This window comes from Oncorhynchus tshawytscha, linkage group LG33, assembly GCF_018296145.1.
Source record: "Oncorhynchus tshawytscha isolate Ot180627B linkage group LG33, Otsh_v2.0, whole genome shotgun sequence".
NCBI classification, from domain to species: Eukaryota; Metazoa; Chordata; class Actinopteri; order Salmoniformes; family Salmonidae; genus Oncorhynchus; species Oncorhynchus tshawytscha.
The window spans coordinates 5,540,227-5,553,860 of NC_056461.1; the positions used below are offsets into that span (position 1 = coordinate 5,540,227).

At 42.6% G+C, this 13,634-nt stretch overlaps 1 protein-coding gene across 6 annotated transcripts in view; it reads left to right on the forward strand.

Annotated features, from left to right (window-relative positions):
- Positions 1–756: 756 nt before the first annotated feature.
- LOC112230782 (trafficking protein particle complex subunit 13) overlaps positions 757–13,634 on the forward strand; it is a 32,057-nt gene continuing 19,179 nt past the window's right edge. For 2 of the 6 annotated variants that reach the window (XM_024397067.2, XM_024397068.2), the window contains exon 1: positions 757–896. In XM_024397067.2, coding sequence (XP_024252835.1) covers positions 851–896 — 46 coding nt within the window. In that variant the 5' untranslated portion in view covers positions 757–850. Of the gene's footprint in view, positions 897–3,903; positions 3,985–6,614; positions 6,679–13,634 lie in introns of all 6 variants that reach the window. The other 4 variants (XM_024397069.2, XM_024397070.2, XM_042311326.1 and 1 more) reach the window with 4 other exon arrangements.

The window sequence follows — 13,634 nt, forward strand, 5'->3', positions numbered from 1 at the left end:
CATTATTAAAATGTATCCAAATGCTACTGTGCTTCTGACTCATTTTCCAGCTGTTGTTTTCACGGCTGTCCTTCCTCTCTCCTCGGCTGCTAAGTGTGTGACTGTGAGTGAGTTGGCTCCGCCGTCCCTCACGCACGGTTGGTTCATTAGTTGACACTGCGTGTCTGATTGACAGGAACAACAGGTGAGGCTGTTAGTCTGAGCTGACAGTCAGAACGAATGTGTGTGGGCTTGAGCATTTAGGCCTGTATTATTATTTTTTATTTTTTCGTTCTTTGAATTAATTAATTATATTCATTTAAATATTTTGATTATTCATATCTTAATTTGTATATATTTAAAAAAATAGATTCGGCTCTTCTGATATGCGATCTTATTAGACTTATTCGCGAAAGACCCATCACTGGTTTAAGGGAGGGACGTGAAATTTGACGTGACACCTGTGTACCACAATGCTATCACGGGGACTGATATCGCGAGATGAAAGGGTTGTCACTAGTTACAACAGCCACAAAGTCGAAATTGGCAAAAACTCCTCGCTTGGTGAGCAAAATAAACGCCACCAGCTGGAGAAGACGGATTTAGGTCCCTGTTATCCCTTTCGCTTCGCCTCTTCCTCTCTGGCTATATCAAAGCCAGTACAGAAACGTTGTGGCTATATCGTAAAAATGCATGAAAACTAAAAATATATTTTTGGTCTTAATTTAAGGTTAGGGATTAGGCATAAGGTTAGCAGTGTGGCTAAATTTAAAATCAGATTTTAAGAAGATCAATTGTAGAAATAGGCGGGGTTTAGCGATTTGTGGCTGTTGCAACGACCAGGTGAAAGGTCAACCGAACTCCAGACATAATGGAAGTAAATCAGGCAAAACAAGAGCATCTACTTGCATTGAAAGGTATTTTACTAAGTTAAATATATGATAACATTGCTTAAAACAATGTACTTAAGCAATATACTCATTTGGGTCGCGTTTGATTTGTCCGTTATGTTGATATCTGAAAAGAAGAGGTTGTTTACATCTGAGACTGACAATTAACTTACTTGCTAATGTGTGGCTAACATAGATGCCAAGTAAACGTCAAATAAGAATATGATGAACAAACTAACTAAATGCGTAGCTAGTATCGAGTAACCCCTAATCAACAGCAAGCTGTTTTTGCTGTCGTTTTTCTTCTTCCGAGAGCCAACCTTATTAGCGTAACGACTGTTAACATTAGCTATCTACTATCAAACGTTAACGTTACCAATATTCTGTCACATAATTTGCCATATCATGCACAAATTGCAAACTATGTCTAGAGCCTTAGATATGCAGTTTTAGAAACTAGTCTTGGTCTTGTAAGCCTTACATCATAATGTTGATAGCGCACAGGACAGAAGGTTGTGGGTTCGCGAACCACGGTGGGCAAGAGTTGGGGTGGAAAGATCTTGTTTATAGTAAAAGCATTGCCTTGATCTATTATCGTATTTTCAGGTCCAATAAAAAAAAAGCATTTTATAAACATTTCATGTAATTTTACACATTAGCAGAATGCTTTAATACCACACAAGTTACCGAAATTACAGGATTAGAATGGACATAGAGTTAGACACATGTTCATTTTGTCATATTTCCCAAATGCCAAATGATTGTGTCTTGTTTGCAACAAAACGTTCCCTGTTTGCAAATAATTAAATCTGAGACATCATTAGGAATCTGGTCATGATACTTTCAAAAGTTAGGCCTACCTTTCCACCCCAGACAGAGGCCTACCAATGCAGAACAATTTAAACTTTAACTGCTGGCTATTCTTCTTCTGTAGTTTAACCCAATGAGAGAAGGTCACAAGTATTTCTCTAAAAGCTGTCTGGGTTTAAACATTGTCTATTGTACAGAATGTGAATAGCTTAATCAATTGATAATGACAGAATTACATTGCTTACCAAGTAAAGTCCATTTTTTTTGTCTCCTCAGCAATAGAAGGTTGTAGCTCATGCCTCAATCACACTGACTGTCATTGTGCAAAATGGTATGCAGCATCATCTAGATAAACTACATTACCAAAAGTATGTGGAAACCTGCTCGTTGAACATCTCATTCCAAAATCATGGGCATTAATATGAAGTTATGGAGCTGCTGCTATAACAGCCCCAACTTTTCTGTGAAGGCTTTACACTAGATGTCGAAACATTGCCATGGGGACTTACTTCCATTTAGCCACGAGCATTAGTGAGGTTGGGCACTGCTGTTGGGTGATTAGGCCTGGCTTGCAGTTGGCGTTCCAATTAATTCCAAAGGTGTTCAATGGGGTTGAGGTCAGGGCTGTGTGAAGGCCAGTCAAGTTCTTCCACATGGATCTCGCTTTGTGCACGGGGGCATTGTCATGCTGAAACAGGAAGGGGCCTTCCCAAAACTGTTGCCACAAAGTTGGTAGCGCAGAATCATCTAGAATGTAATTGTATGCTGTAGTGTTAAAATGTCCCTTCACTGTAACTAAGGGGCCTAGCCTAAACCATGAAAACAGCCCCAGATATTATTCCTCCTCCACCAAACTTTACAGTTGGCACTATACATTTGAGCAGGTAGCGTTCTCCTGGCATCCGCCAAACTCAGATTCGTCCGTTGGACTGCCACATGGTGAAGCGTGATTCATCACTCCAGAGAATGTGTTTCCACTGCTCCAGAGTCCAATGGAGGCCAGCATTACACTACTCCAGCTGACACTTGACATTGCGCGTGGTGATCTTAGGCATGTGTGCGTCTGCTCAGCCATGGAAACCCATTTCATGAAGCTTCCGATGAACAGTAATTGTTGTGACGTTGCTTCCAGAGGCAGTTTGGAACTCTGGTGTATTGCAACCAAGGACAGATGATTTTTACGTGCTTCAGCAGTTGGCGGTCCCGCTTTGTGAGCTTGCGTGAGCTACCACATCACGGCTGAACCGTTGTTGCTCCTAGACATTTTCACTTCCCAAAAACAACACTTACAGTTGACCTTGGCAGCTCTAGCAGGGCAGAAAGTTGATGAACTGACTTGTTGGAAAGTCACTGAGCTCTTCAGTATGGCCATTCTACTGCCAATGTTTGTCTCTGGAGATTGCATGGCTGTGTGCTTGATTTCATACACCTGTCAGCAACAGGTGTGGCTGAAATAGCTGGATCCACTAATTTGAAGGGGTGTACACATACTTTTGTGTATATATATATATATTGTATGTATGCAACAAAAGTTCAACATTCACCTTCTACCATTTCTGTAAAGCTGTCTACGCATACAATTTGATGCATAAATCCAACGTATGAACCACACCGAACGCACTGCAACTGCCTCTGCAAACTAATGCTGCTAGGCAAATGCAGCATTCCATTGGAAATAAATATACTTCTGGTGTACCAAAATGCATTGACGCTGACAGTGTGATTGAGGCATCAGCTTCTGAATGTAAAAGAAACGAAACAATGATGTTCCTATATGCAGTATGGGAGTAACGTCTTTCCCGGGTATATTACAGCTTGTTTTTAGCATAAAGCATCTCGGTCCACTTTATGTCATCGGAATCCATTTTATTTTCTTAAATTAACAAGGGGTAGGCTTGTGCTTTTTGACCATTTCTTTAATTAAAGTTAGGCCTATAGCATACCCTCTCATACCCCCTCAATTTGAGTTTTGGATTTTACTTAAAAGCCCTTCACTTACATGGAGGTAGGCTATTTAAAGGGTGCATGGTGTGTGGAGGAATTGACTGACAAATGTATGGATGTAGCAACCTAAAGCCTCATTTCTTCTTTCAAACAGGTAGTCCTAGCTCTTATGTATTAAATAGGAAGAAATAGGCACCAACACAAAACCCTCTTGTTGCTAGTAAATTACAATGAAGACAATTTCAATTAATTATGCCTACTCGAATTTGCATACTTTCAGCTGCCTACTTTCAGCACCACGAGCTGTCCATTTCCGATTGATAGTGCTGCAGGCTGCTGCATCAAGTTTCAGAAACACAATGTAAGTTACTCTAATCTGGCTTTTTGAGAGGTCAATAACTCTGATAAATACATAATGGGAAAGAAACATAATGTTTTATAAAATCAATTATAATCTAGGTGGTTTGAGTCCTGAATGCTGATTTGGCTGACAGCCGTAGTATATCAGACCATATACCATGGGTATGACAGAACAAATTACGATGGTAATCAGTTTATAATAGCGATAAGGCACCTCAGGGGTTAGTGGTATATGCACTTGGGAAGTATTAGACCCCTTGACTTTTCCCACATTTTGTTATGTTACTGACTTATTCTTAAATGAATTAAATAAAACACACAATACCCCATAATGACAAAGCGAAAACAGGTTTTTATAAATGTTATTACCTTATTTACATAAGTATTCAGACTCTTTGCTCTGAGACTGGAAATTGAGCCCAGGTGCATCCTGTTTCCATTGATCATCCTTGAGATGTTTCAACAACTTCATTGGAGTCCACTTATGGTAAATCCAATTGATTGGACATTATTTTGAAAGGGACACACCTGTCTATATAAGGTCCCACAGTTGACAGTGCATGTCAGAGCAAAAACCAAGTCATGATGTCGAAGGAATTGTCCGTAGCGTTACGAGACAGGAGTGTGTCAAGGCACAGATCTGGGGAAGGGTACCAAAAAAATTCTGCAGCATTGAAGGTCCCCAAAAACACAGTGGCCTCCATCATTCTTAAATGGAAGACATTTGGAACCACCAAGACGCTTCCTAGAGCTGGCCGCCCAGCAAAACTGAGCAATCGGGGGAGAAGGGTCTTGGTCAGGGAGGTGACCAAGAACCGGATGGTCACTCTGACAGAGCTCAAGAGTTCCTCTGTGGAGATGGGAGAGCCTTCCTGAAGGACCGGCATCTCTGCAGCACTCCACCAATCAGGCCTTTATGGTGGCCAGACGGAAGCCACTCCTCAGTAAAAGGCACATAACAGCCTGCTTGGGGTTTGCCAAAAGGCAGCTAAAGACTCAGACCACAAGAAACAAGATTCTCTGGTCTGATGAAACCAAGATTGAACTCTTTGGCTTGGATGCCAAGCGTGATGTCTGGAGGAAGCTTGGCACCATCCCTACGGTGAAGCATGGTGGTGGCAACAATATGCTGTGGGGATGTTTTTCAGCAGCAGTGACCTGAAGAATAATCAAGATCGAGGGAAAGATGAACTGAGCAAAGTACAGAGAGATCCTTGATGAAAACCTGCTCCAGGGCGCTCAGGACCTGAATGGCGCAAAGGTTCACCTTCCAGCAGGACAACGACCCTAAGCACACAGCCAAGACAACGCAGGAGTGGCTTTGGAAAAAATCTCTGAATGTCCTTGAGTGGCCCAGGCAGAGCCGGGACTGACCTGATCGAACATCTCTGGACAGACCTGAAAATAGCTGTGCAGCAACACTCCCCATTCAACCTGACAGAGCTTGAGAGTGTCTTCAGAGAAGAATGGGAGAAACTCCCCAAATACAGGTGTGCCCAGCTTATAGCTTCATACCCAAGAAGACTCCAAGCATTCATCTCAGCCCAAGGTGCTTCAACAAAGTAGAGTAAATGGTCTGAATACTTATGTAAATGTGATATTTCAGTTTTTTGTTTTTAATACATTTGCAAAAAAAAAAATGTTTGTCATTATGTTTGTCATTATGTGTAGATTGATGATTAAAAAAAGCAATTCAATCAATTTTAGAATAAGGCTGTAACGTAACGATGTGGAAAAAGTCAAGGCGTCTAAATACTTTCTGAATGCGCTGGACATCACTCGAGGTGGTGAGAACTTCAATCCATTTGGAGTAACTATCACAACACATGATTCACATCCAAATAAACAACACCATTGCCTGTTAAATCGAAATAAATTATAAACTTTTTCGTAATCGTTAGTGTTTACATATCACATTTAAATCTCACCCAATGCTTCAAGTGAGGGTGATCAGGCCACACCAGAAAGTCCGAACAAAGGTCAGAGGTCATTCAGTCCCAGTAAGTGTTTCTTTCCTTTCTCTACCCTTGTACCTCAGATATTATTAAAAGACATTTCAAACATTTCGTGTACCAGGTTTACTTTGGGTTTTTCAGCACATTTCTTATCAAGAGAAGTGATGTATGCAACCAAAATTCAGAAAATAGATACTTCAGACAATTTTGTTCCCTTTTAAGGTGCATCCTTTCTAACCTGTGAAAAAACCCACTAAAACCAAATAAAAAGACCCCATAAATCAAATTCAGTATTAACATTACTAACTAATATTCCGAACAGATGGGTTGTGTGTGCGTGTGCTGATGTGTGTGGTAACACAGGGCAAAAACAAACATGGCGAGGCCTTACTTGATTGGGAGCTGGGTACCTTTTATACTTAAAAGAACTACAGAATATTACGAACTACTCTCCCAAGGGAACAGCCTCTGGATACATTTCAAAGGGAGCGATATGGATAACCCATCTTCTCCTAAAAGGGAAAATGTACATTCCTTTAGTTTTCTCTTTGCCAAGTCTTAATCAGTAACAGAACAGAACTACAGACAAAACAAAACATGATAACTTCTGTCCACAGAGAGGCCACTGTCCTCCCTCCACTCTTTAATCGTTTGTGTTTTAATCTACCTCAACTAGGGTTGCACATGGACATTTCCGGAAAGTTTCCGACCCTTTTGCAACCCTAACCCCAACGTTTACTGTAAGTACTATTACCAACCTCCGTTGGATATTCACTAGTTTTTTCACACTCAATAATGTATACTATTTTAAGATTTAATATGCACTAAATCGAGACAGATCTACTCATTAACATTTTTAAAGGTCATTTTAGGTTTTGTAACCCCAATGCTGGCGCTTGACACAATTGCTTTTTTAAACTTTACAATTACAATTGTTTCTTTAACGCTACAAACAATTACTCACTATTTTTTTTATTTCACCTTTATTTAACCAGGTAGGCTAGTTGAGAAAAAGTTCTCATTTGCAACTGCGACCTGGCCAAGATAAAGCATAGCAGTGTGAGCAGACAACACAGAGTTACACATGGAATAAACAATTAACAAGTCAATAACACAGTAGAAAACAAAGGGGGAAGTCTATATACAATGTGTGCAAAAGGCATGAGGAGGTAGGCGAATAATTACAATTTTGCAGATTAACACTGGAGTGATAAATGATCAGATGGTCATGTACAGGTAGAGATATTGGTGTGCAAAAGAGCAGAAAAGTAAATAAATAAAAACAGTATGGGGATGAGGTAGGTGAAAATGGGTGGGCTATTTACCAATAGACTATGTACAGCTGCAGCGATCGGTTAGCTGCTCAGATAGCTGATGTTTGAAGTTGGTGAGGGAGATAAAAGTCTCCAACTTCAGCGATTTTTGCAATTCGTTCCAGTCACAGGCAGCAGAGTACTGGAACGAAAGGCGGCCAAATGAGGTGTTGGCTTTAGGGATGATCAGTGAGATACACCTGCTGGAGCGCGTGCTACGGATGGGTGTTGCCATCGTGACCAGTGAACTGAGATAAGGCGGAGCTTTACCTAGCATGGACTTGTAGATGACCTGGAGCCAGTAGGTCTGGCGACGAATATGTAACGAGGGCCAGCCGACTAGAGCATACAAGTCGCAGTGGTGGGTGGTATAAGGTGCTTTAGTGACAAAACGGATGGCACTGTGATAGACTGGATCCAGTTTGCTGAGTAGAGTGTTGGAAGCCATTTTGTAGGTGACATCGCCGAAGTCGAGGATCGGCAGGATAGTCAGTTTTACTAGGGTAAGCTTGGCGGCGTGAGTGAAGGAGGCTTTGTTGCGGAATAGAAAGCCGACTCTTGATTTGATTTTCGATTGGAGATGTTTGATATGAGTCTGGAAGGAGAGTTTGCAGTCTAGCCAGACACCTAGGTACTTATAGATGTCCACATATTCAAGGTCGGAACCATCCAGGGTGGTGATGCTAGTCGGGCATGCGGGTGCAGGCAGCGATCGGTTGAAAAGCATGCATTTGGTTTTACTAGCGTTTAAGAGCAGTTGGAGGCCACGGAAGGAGTGTTGTATGGCATTGAAGCTTGTTTGGAGGTTAGATAGCACAGTGTCCAATGACGGGCCGAAAGTATATAGAATGGTGTCATCTGCGTAGAGGTGGATCAGGGAATCGCCCGCAGCAAGAGCAACATCATTGATATATACAGAGAAAAGAGTCGGCCCGAGAATTGAACCCTGTGGCACCCCATAGAGACTGCCAGAGGACCGGACAGCATGCCCTCCGATTTGACACACTGAACTCTGTCTGCAAAGTAATTGGTGAACCAGGCAAGGCAGTCATCCGAAAAACCGAGGCTACTGAGTCTGCCGATAAGAATATGGTGATTGACAGAGTCGAAAGCCTTGGCAAGGTCAATGAAGACGGCTGCACAGTACTGTCTTTTATCGATGGCGGTTATGATATCGTTTAGTTTAGTACCTTGAGTGTGGCTGAGGTGCACCCGTGACCGGCTCGGAAACCAGATTGCACAGCGGAGAAGGTACGGTGGGATTCGTGATGGTCAGTGACTTGTTTGTTGACTTGGCTTTCGAAGACCTTAGATAGGCAGGGCAGGATGGATATAGGTCTGTAACAGTTTGGGTCCAGGGTGTCTCCCCCTTTTGAAGAGGGGGATGACTGCGGCAGCTTTCCAATCCTTGGGGATCTCAGACGATATGAAAGAGAGGTTGAACAGGCTGGTAATAGGGGTTGCGACAATGGCGGTGGATAGTTTCAGAAATAGGGGTCCAGATTGTCAAGCCCAGCTGATTTGTACGGGTCCAGGTTTTGCAGCTCTTTCAGAACATCTGCTATCTGGATTTGGGTAAAGGAGAACCTGGAGAGGCTTGGGCGAGGAGCTGCCGGGGGGGCGGAGCTGTTGGCCGAGGTTGGAGTAGCCAGACGGAAGGCATGGCCAGCCGTTGAGAAATGCTTATTGAAGTTTTCGATAATCATGGATTTATCGGTGGTGACCATGTTACCTAGCCTCAGTGCAGTGGGCAGCTGGGAGGAGGTGCTCTTGTTTTCCATGGACTTCACAGTGTCCCAGAACTTTTTGGAGTTGGAGCTACAGGATGTAAACTTCTGCCTGAAGAAGCTGGCCTTAGTTTTCCTGACTGACTGCGTGTATTGGTTCCGGACTTCCCTGAACAGTTGCATATCACGGGGACTATTCGATGCTATTGCAGTCCGCCACAGGATGTTTTTGTGCTGGTCGAGGGCAGTCAGGTCTGGGGTGAACCAAGCACTGTATCTGTTCTTAGTTCTGCATTTTTTGAACGGAGCATGCTTATCTAAAATGGTGAAGAAGTTACTTTTAAAGAATGACCAGGCATCCTCAACTGACGGGATGAGGTCAATGTCCTGCTCACAGAAGTGTTTTAGGGAGCGTTTGACAGTGATGAGGGGTGGTCGTTTGACTGCGGCTCCGTAGCGGATACAGGCAATGAGGCCGTGATCGCTGAGATCCTGGTTGAAGACAGCGGAGGTGTATTTGGAGGGCCGGTTGGTCAGGATGACGTCTATGAGGGTGCCCTTGTTTACAGAGTTAGGGTTGTGCCTGGTGGGTTCCTTGATGATTTGTGTGAGATTGAGGAATACAGCTTAACCTATTAACTCCACTCTAATTCCTCGTGAGGACCCCTCCTCCCTTTAGTCAATTCTATAATTCAGAATAAGATGGAATAAAGTGTCTCACGTGATTTAAAATAAACACGATTTGGACGTTTCAACTTATCTTTTTAGAATCCATTCCCATGGCATTTTGCATAGATTATCTAACCCCAAAATTGGTTCCACACCCGTCGCCTATTCGGGACTAAAATCTACGACCGACCCTAAATCTACGACCGATCGTAACTAATCAAATCAAATCAAATTTTATTTGTCACATACACATGGTTAGCAGATGTTAATGCGAGTGTAGCGAAATGCTTGTGCTTCTAGTTCTGACAATGCAGTAATAACCAACAAGTAATCTAGCTAACAATTCCAAAACTACTACCTTATAGACACAAGTGTAAGGGGATAAAGACTATGTACATAAATATATATGAATGAGTGATGGTACAGAGCGGCATAGGCAAGATACAGTAGATGGTATTGAGTACAGTATATACATATGAGATGAGTATGTAAACAAAGTTGCATAGTTAAAGTGACTGACTAGTGATACATGTATTACATAAAGATGCAGTAGATGATATGGAGTACAGTATATACGTATACATATGAGATGAATAATGTAGGGTATGTAAACATTATATTAGGTAGCATTGTTTAAAGTCGCTAGTGATATATATTTTACATCATTTCCCATCAATTCCCATTATTAAAGTGGCTGGAGTTGAGTCGGTGTGTTGGCAGCAGCCACTCAATGTTAGTGGTGGCTGTTTAACAGTCTGATGGCCTTGAGATAGAAGCTGTTTTTCAGTCTCTCGGTCCCAGCTTTGATGCACCTGTACTGACCTCGCCTTCTGGATGATAGCGGGTGAACAGGCAGTGGCTCGGGTGGTTGATGTCCTTGATGATCTTTATGGCCTTCCTGTGACATCGGGTGGTGTAGGTGTCCTGGAGGGCAGGTAGTTTGCCCCCGGTGATGCGTTGTGCAGACCTCACTACCCTCTGGAGAGCCTTACGGTTGTGGGCGGAGCAGTTGCCGTACCAGGCGGTGATACAGCCCGACAGGATGCTCTCGATTGTGCATCTGTAGAAGTTTGTGAGTGCTTTAGGTGACAAGCCGAATTTCTTCAGCCTCCTGAGGTTGAGGAGGCGCTACTGCACCTTCTTCACGATGCTGTCTGTGTGGGTGGACCAATTCAGTCTGTCTGTGATGTGTACGCCGAGGAACTTAACTTACTACCCTCTCCACTACTGTTCCATCGATGTGGATAGGGGGGTGTTCCCTCTGCTGTTTCTTGAAGTCCACAATCTACTACTGAATAATCTCAGGCTTTCTAGATCGCTATCCATCTCCCCAAGATGTCAGAATGAGTAGTAACAGGTGTAGGAACTTTGCCTACCTTGTTTAAATGTGCCGGCTCCTGTTCCACTGATTCGGACTCTCCAGTTCGACGCTAAATCGTGGTGAATCCTGCCAACAACGCCAACTGTTATGTTCTGAACAAACTGAGTAAACCTCAAACGGACAACTAGAAATAGCTCAAACCAAGTTTATTCACCCACTGGGTCATACAGCTACAGAGCCAAGACATGATTACACAACTCCTTACATATCTAGACAACCAATACATCTCTGTAGCTAGGCAGGAATTGAATTGGTTCCTCTCATTGGTGTAGTCAGCCGTCTGTTACTAAAACCTTCGTGGAAGTGTGTGTGTGAGATAGTACTGCAGTAGGAGAGTCGTTGTAGTGGGCCTCTCTTGCCCCCCTCCCAGAAGTTTCTTCTCACTTCATCTGTTGATTTGACCTCGACACATTCCTCACTCCCCCCTAGTTCTGCAGCCGGCCTGCCTTATCAGACTCTAACAATTTGCCTTTCGCCTCCCTCATCAGAATCATGGAACAGAAGATGTTTCTAGTAACTTAGTAACTTTCCATACACCTAGTTCCCATATACCCTTCATTGACCCAACATATCCATATCCTTATACATGTAAAGTAATTAATGAGTTATAGTATGGCAACGTGAATCAGTACATTTCAATTAGAACCTAACGGTAAGTGTGTTTTGCATTTGTGAAATTATTTTTGATGTAATTTAAAAGTAGAAGGATTTATGTTTCTAGAACTGTACCGCAATTGAGAATCGATTCATGTTTAGAGTATTTGGCTGTTTTGACTTCCAGAGCAAATTTGCCTATTTAAACAGAGCATGTGAGGTCCTTGGCCTATAAGGAGTAACGTTAGGCTCCTTTAGTCCATTGTTGGGATAACTGTAACCGAGCTATGTATCATTTATTTAGCTAATATTGGATGATGTCTTCCAAGCTATACCTATTTGGCTACTAAACGCCGCAAAAAAGAAACTGTCAACTGTGTTTATTTTCAGCAACCTTAACATGTGTAAATATTTGTATGAACATAAGATTCAACAACTGAGACGTAAACTGAGCAAGTTCCACAGACATGTGACTAATATAAATGGAATAATGTGTCCCGAAGAAAGGGGAGGTCAAAAGTAACAGTCAGTATCTGGTGTGGCCACCAGCTGCATTAATGTTGAATCTAGGGGGCAGTATTTTCATTTTTGGAAAAATAACGTTCCCAAAGTAAATAGGCTATTTCTCAGGACCAGATGCTAGAATATGCATATAATTGACAGCTTAGGATAGAAAACACTCTAAAGTTTCCAAAACTGTAAAAATATTGTCTGTGAGTATAACAGAACTGCAGGCGAAAGCCTGAGAAAAATCTAATCGGGAATTGACTCATGTTTTGAAAGCTCTGCGTTCCGATGCGTCTCTATTGAGCAGTGAATAGGCTATCAACCAGATTCCTTTTTCTACGTATTCCCCAAGGTGTCTACAGCATTTTGACGTAGTTTCACGCCTTTATGTTGAAGAATGAGCGTAAGCGACTACATTGCGTAAGTGTCCGGCTGAGGGCTCTCAGAGTAATTCTTGCGTAATAGTCAGAGGTAGCTATTTTTTTCCTCCCGGTCTTACTGAAAATACAGCTGTCCCAATGGATATTGTCGAATAGATATTTGAAAAACACCTTGAGGATTGATTATAAACAACGTTTGCCATGTTTCTGTCGATATTATGGAGCTCATTTGGAATATTTTTCGGAGTTGTCGTGACCGCAATTTCCGGTCGAATTCTCAGCCAAACGTGAAGAACTAACAGAGTTATTTCGGCTACAAAAATAATATTTTGGAGGAAAAAGGAACATTTGCTATCTAACTGGGAGTCTCGTGAGTGAAAACATCCGAAGCTCATCAAAGGTAAACCATTTCATTTGATTGCTTTTCTGATTTTCGTGACCAGGTTCCCTGCTGCTAGCTAGGCATAATGCTATGCTAGGCTATCGATAAACTTAAACAAATGATTGTCTTGCTTTGGCTGTAAAGCATAATTTCAAAATCTGAGATGACAGGGTGATTAACAAAAGGCTAAGCTGTGTTTCACTATATTTCATGAATATGAATATTTTCTAGAAAATGTTTGTCCTTTTTTTGTCCGTTGCGTTATGCTAATTACTGTAGTTGATGACAATGCTCCCGGATCCGGGATGGGTAGTTACAAGAAGTTTGTACTGCAGTGCATCTCCTCCTCATGGACTGCATCAGATTTGCCAGTTCTTGCTGTGAGATGTTACCCCACTCTTCCACCAAGGCACCTGCAAGTTCCCGGATATTTCTGGGGGGAGTGGCCCTAGCCCTCACCCTCCAATCCAACAGGTCCCAGATGTGCTCAATGGGATTGAGATCTGGGCTCTTCGCTGGCCATGGCAGAACACTGACATTCCTGTCTTGCAGGAAATAACGCACAGAACGAGCAGTATGGCTGGTGGCATTGTCAGGATGAGCCTGCAGGAGGGTACCACAGGATGCAGGATGAGCCTGCAGGATGTTTTCCCTGTAACGCACAGTGTTGAGATTGCCTGCAATGACAACAAGCTCAGTGCGATGATGCTGTGACACACCACCCCAGACCATGATGGACCCCC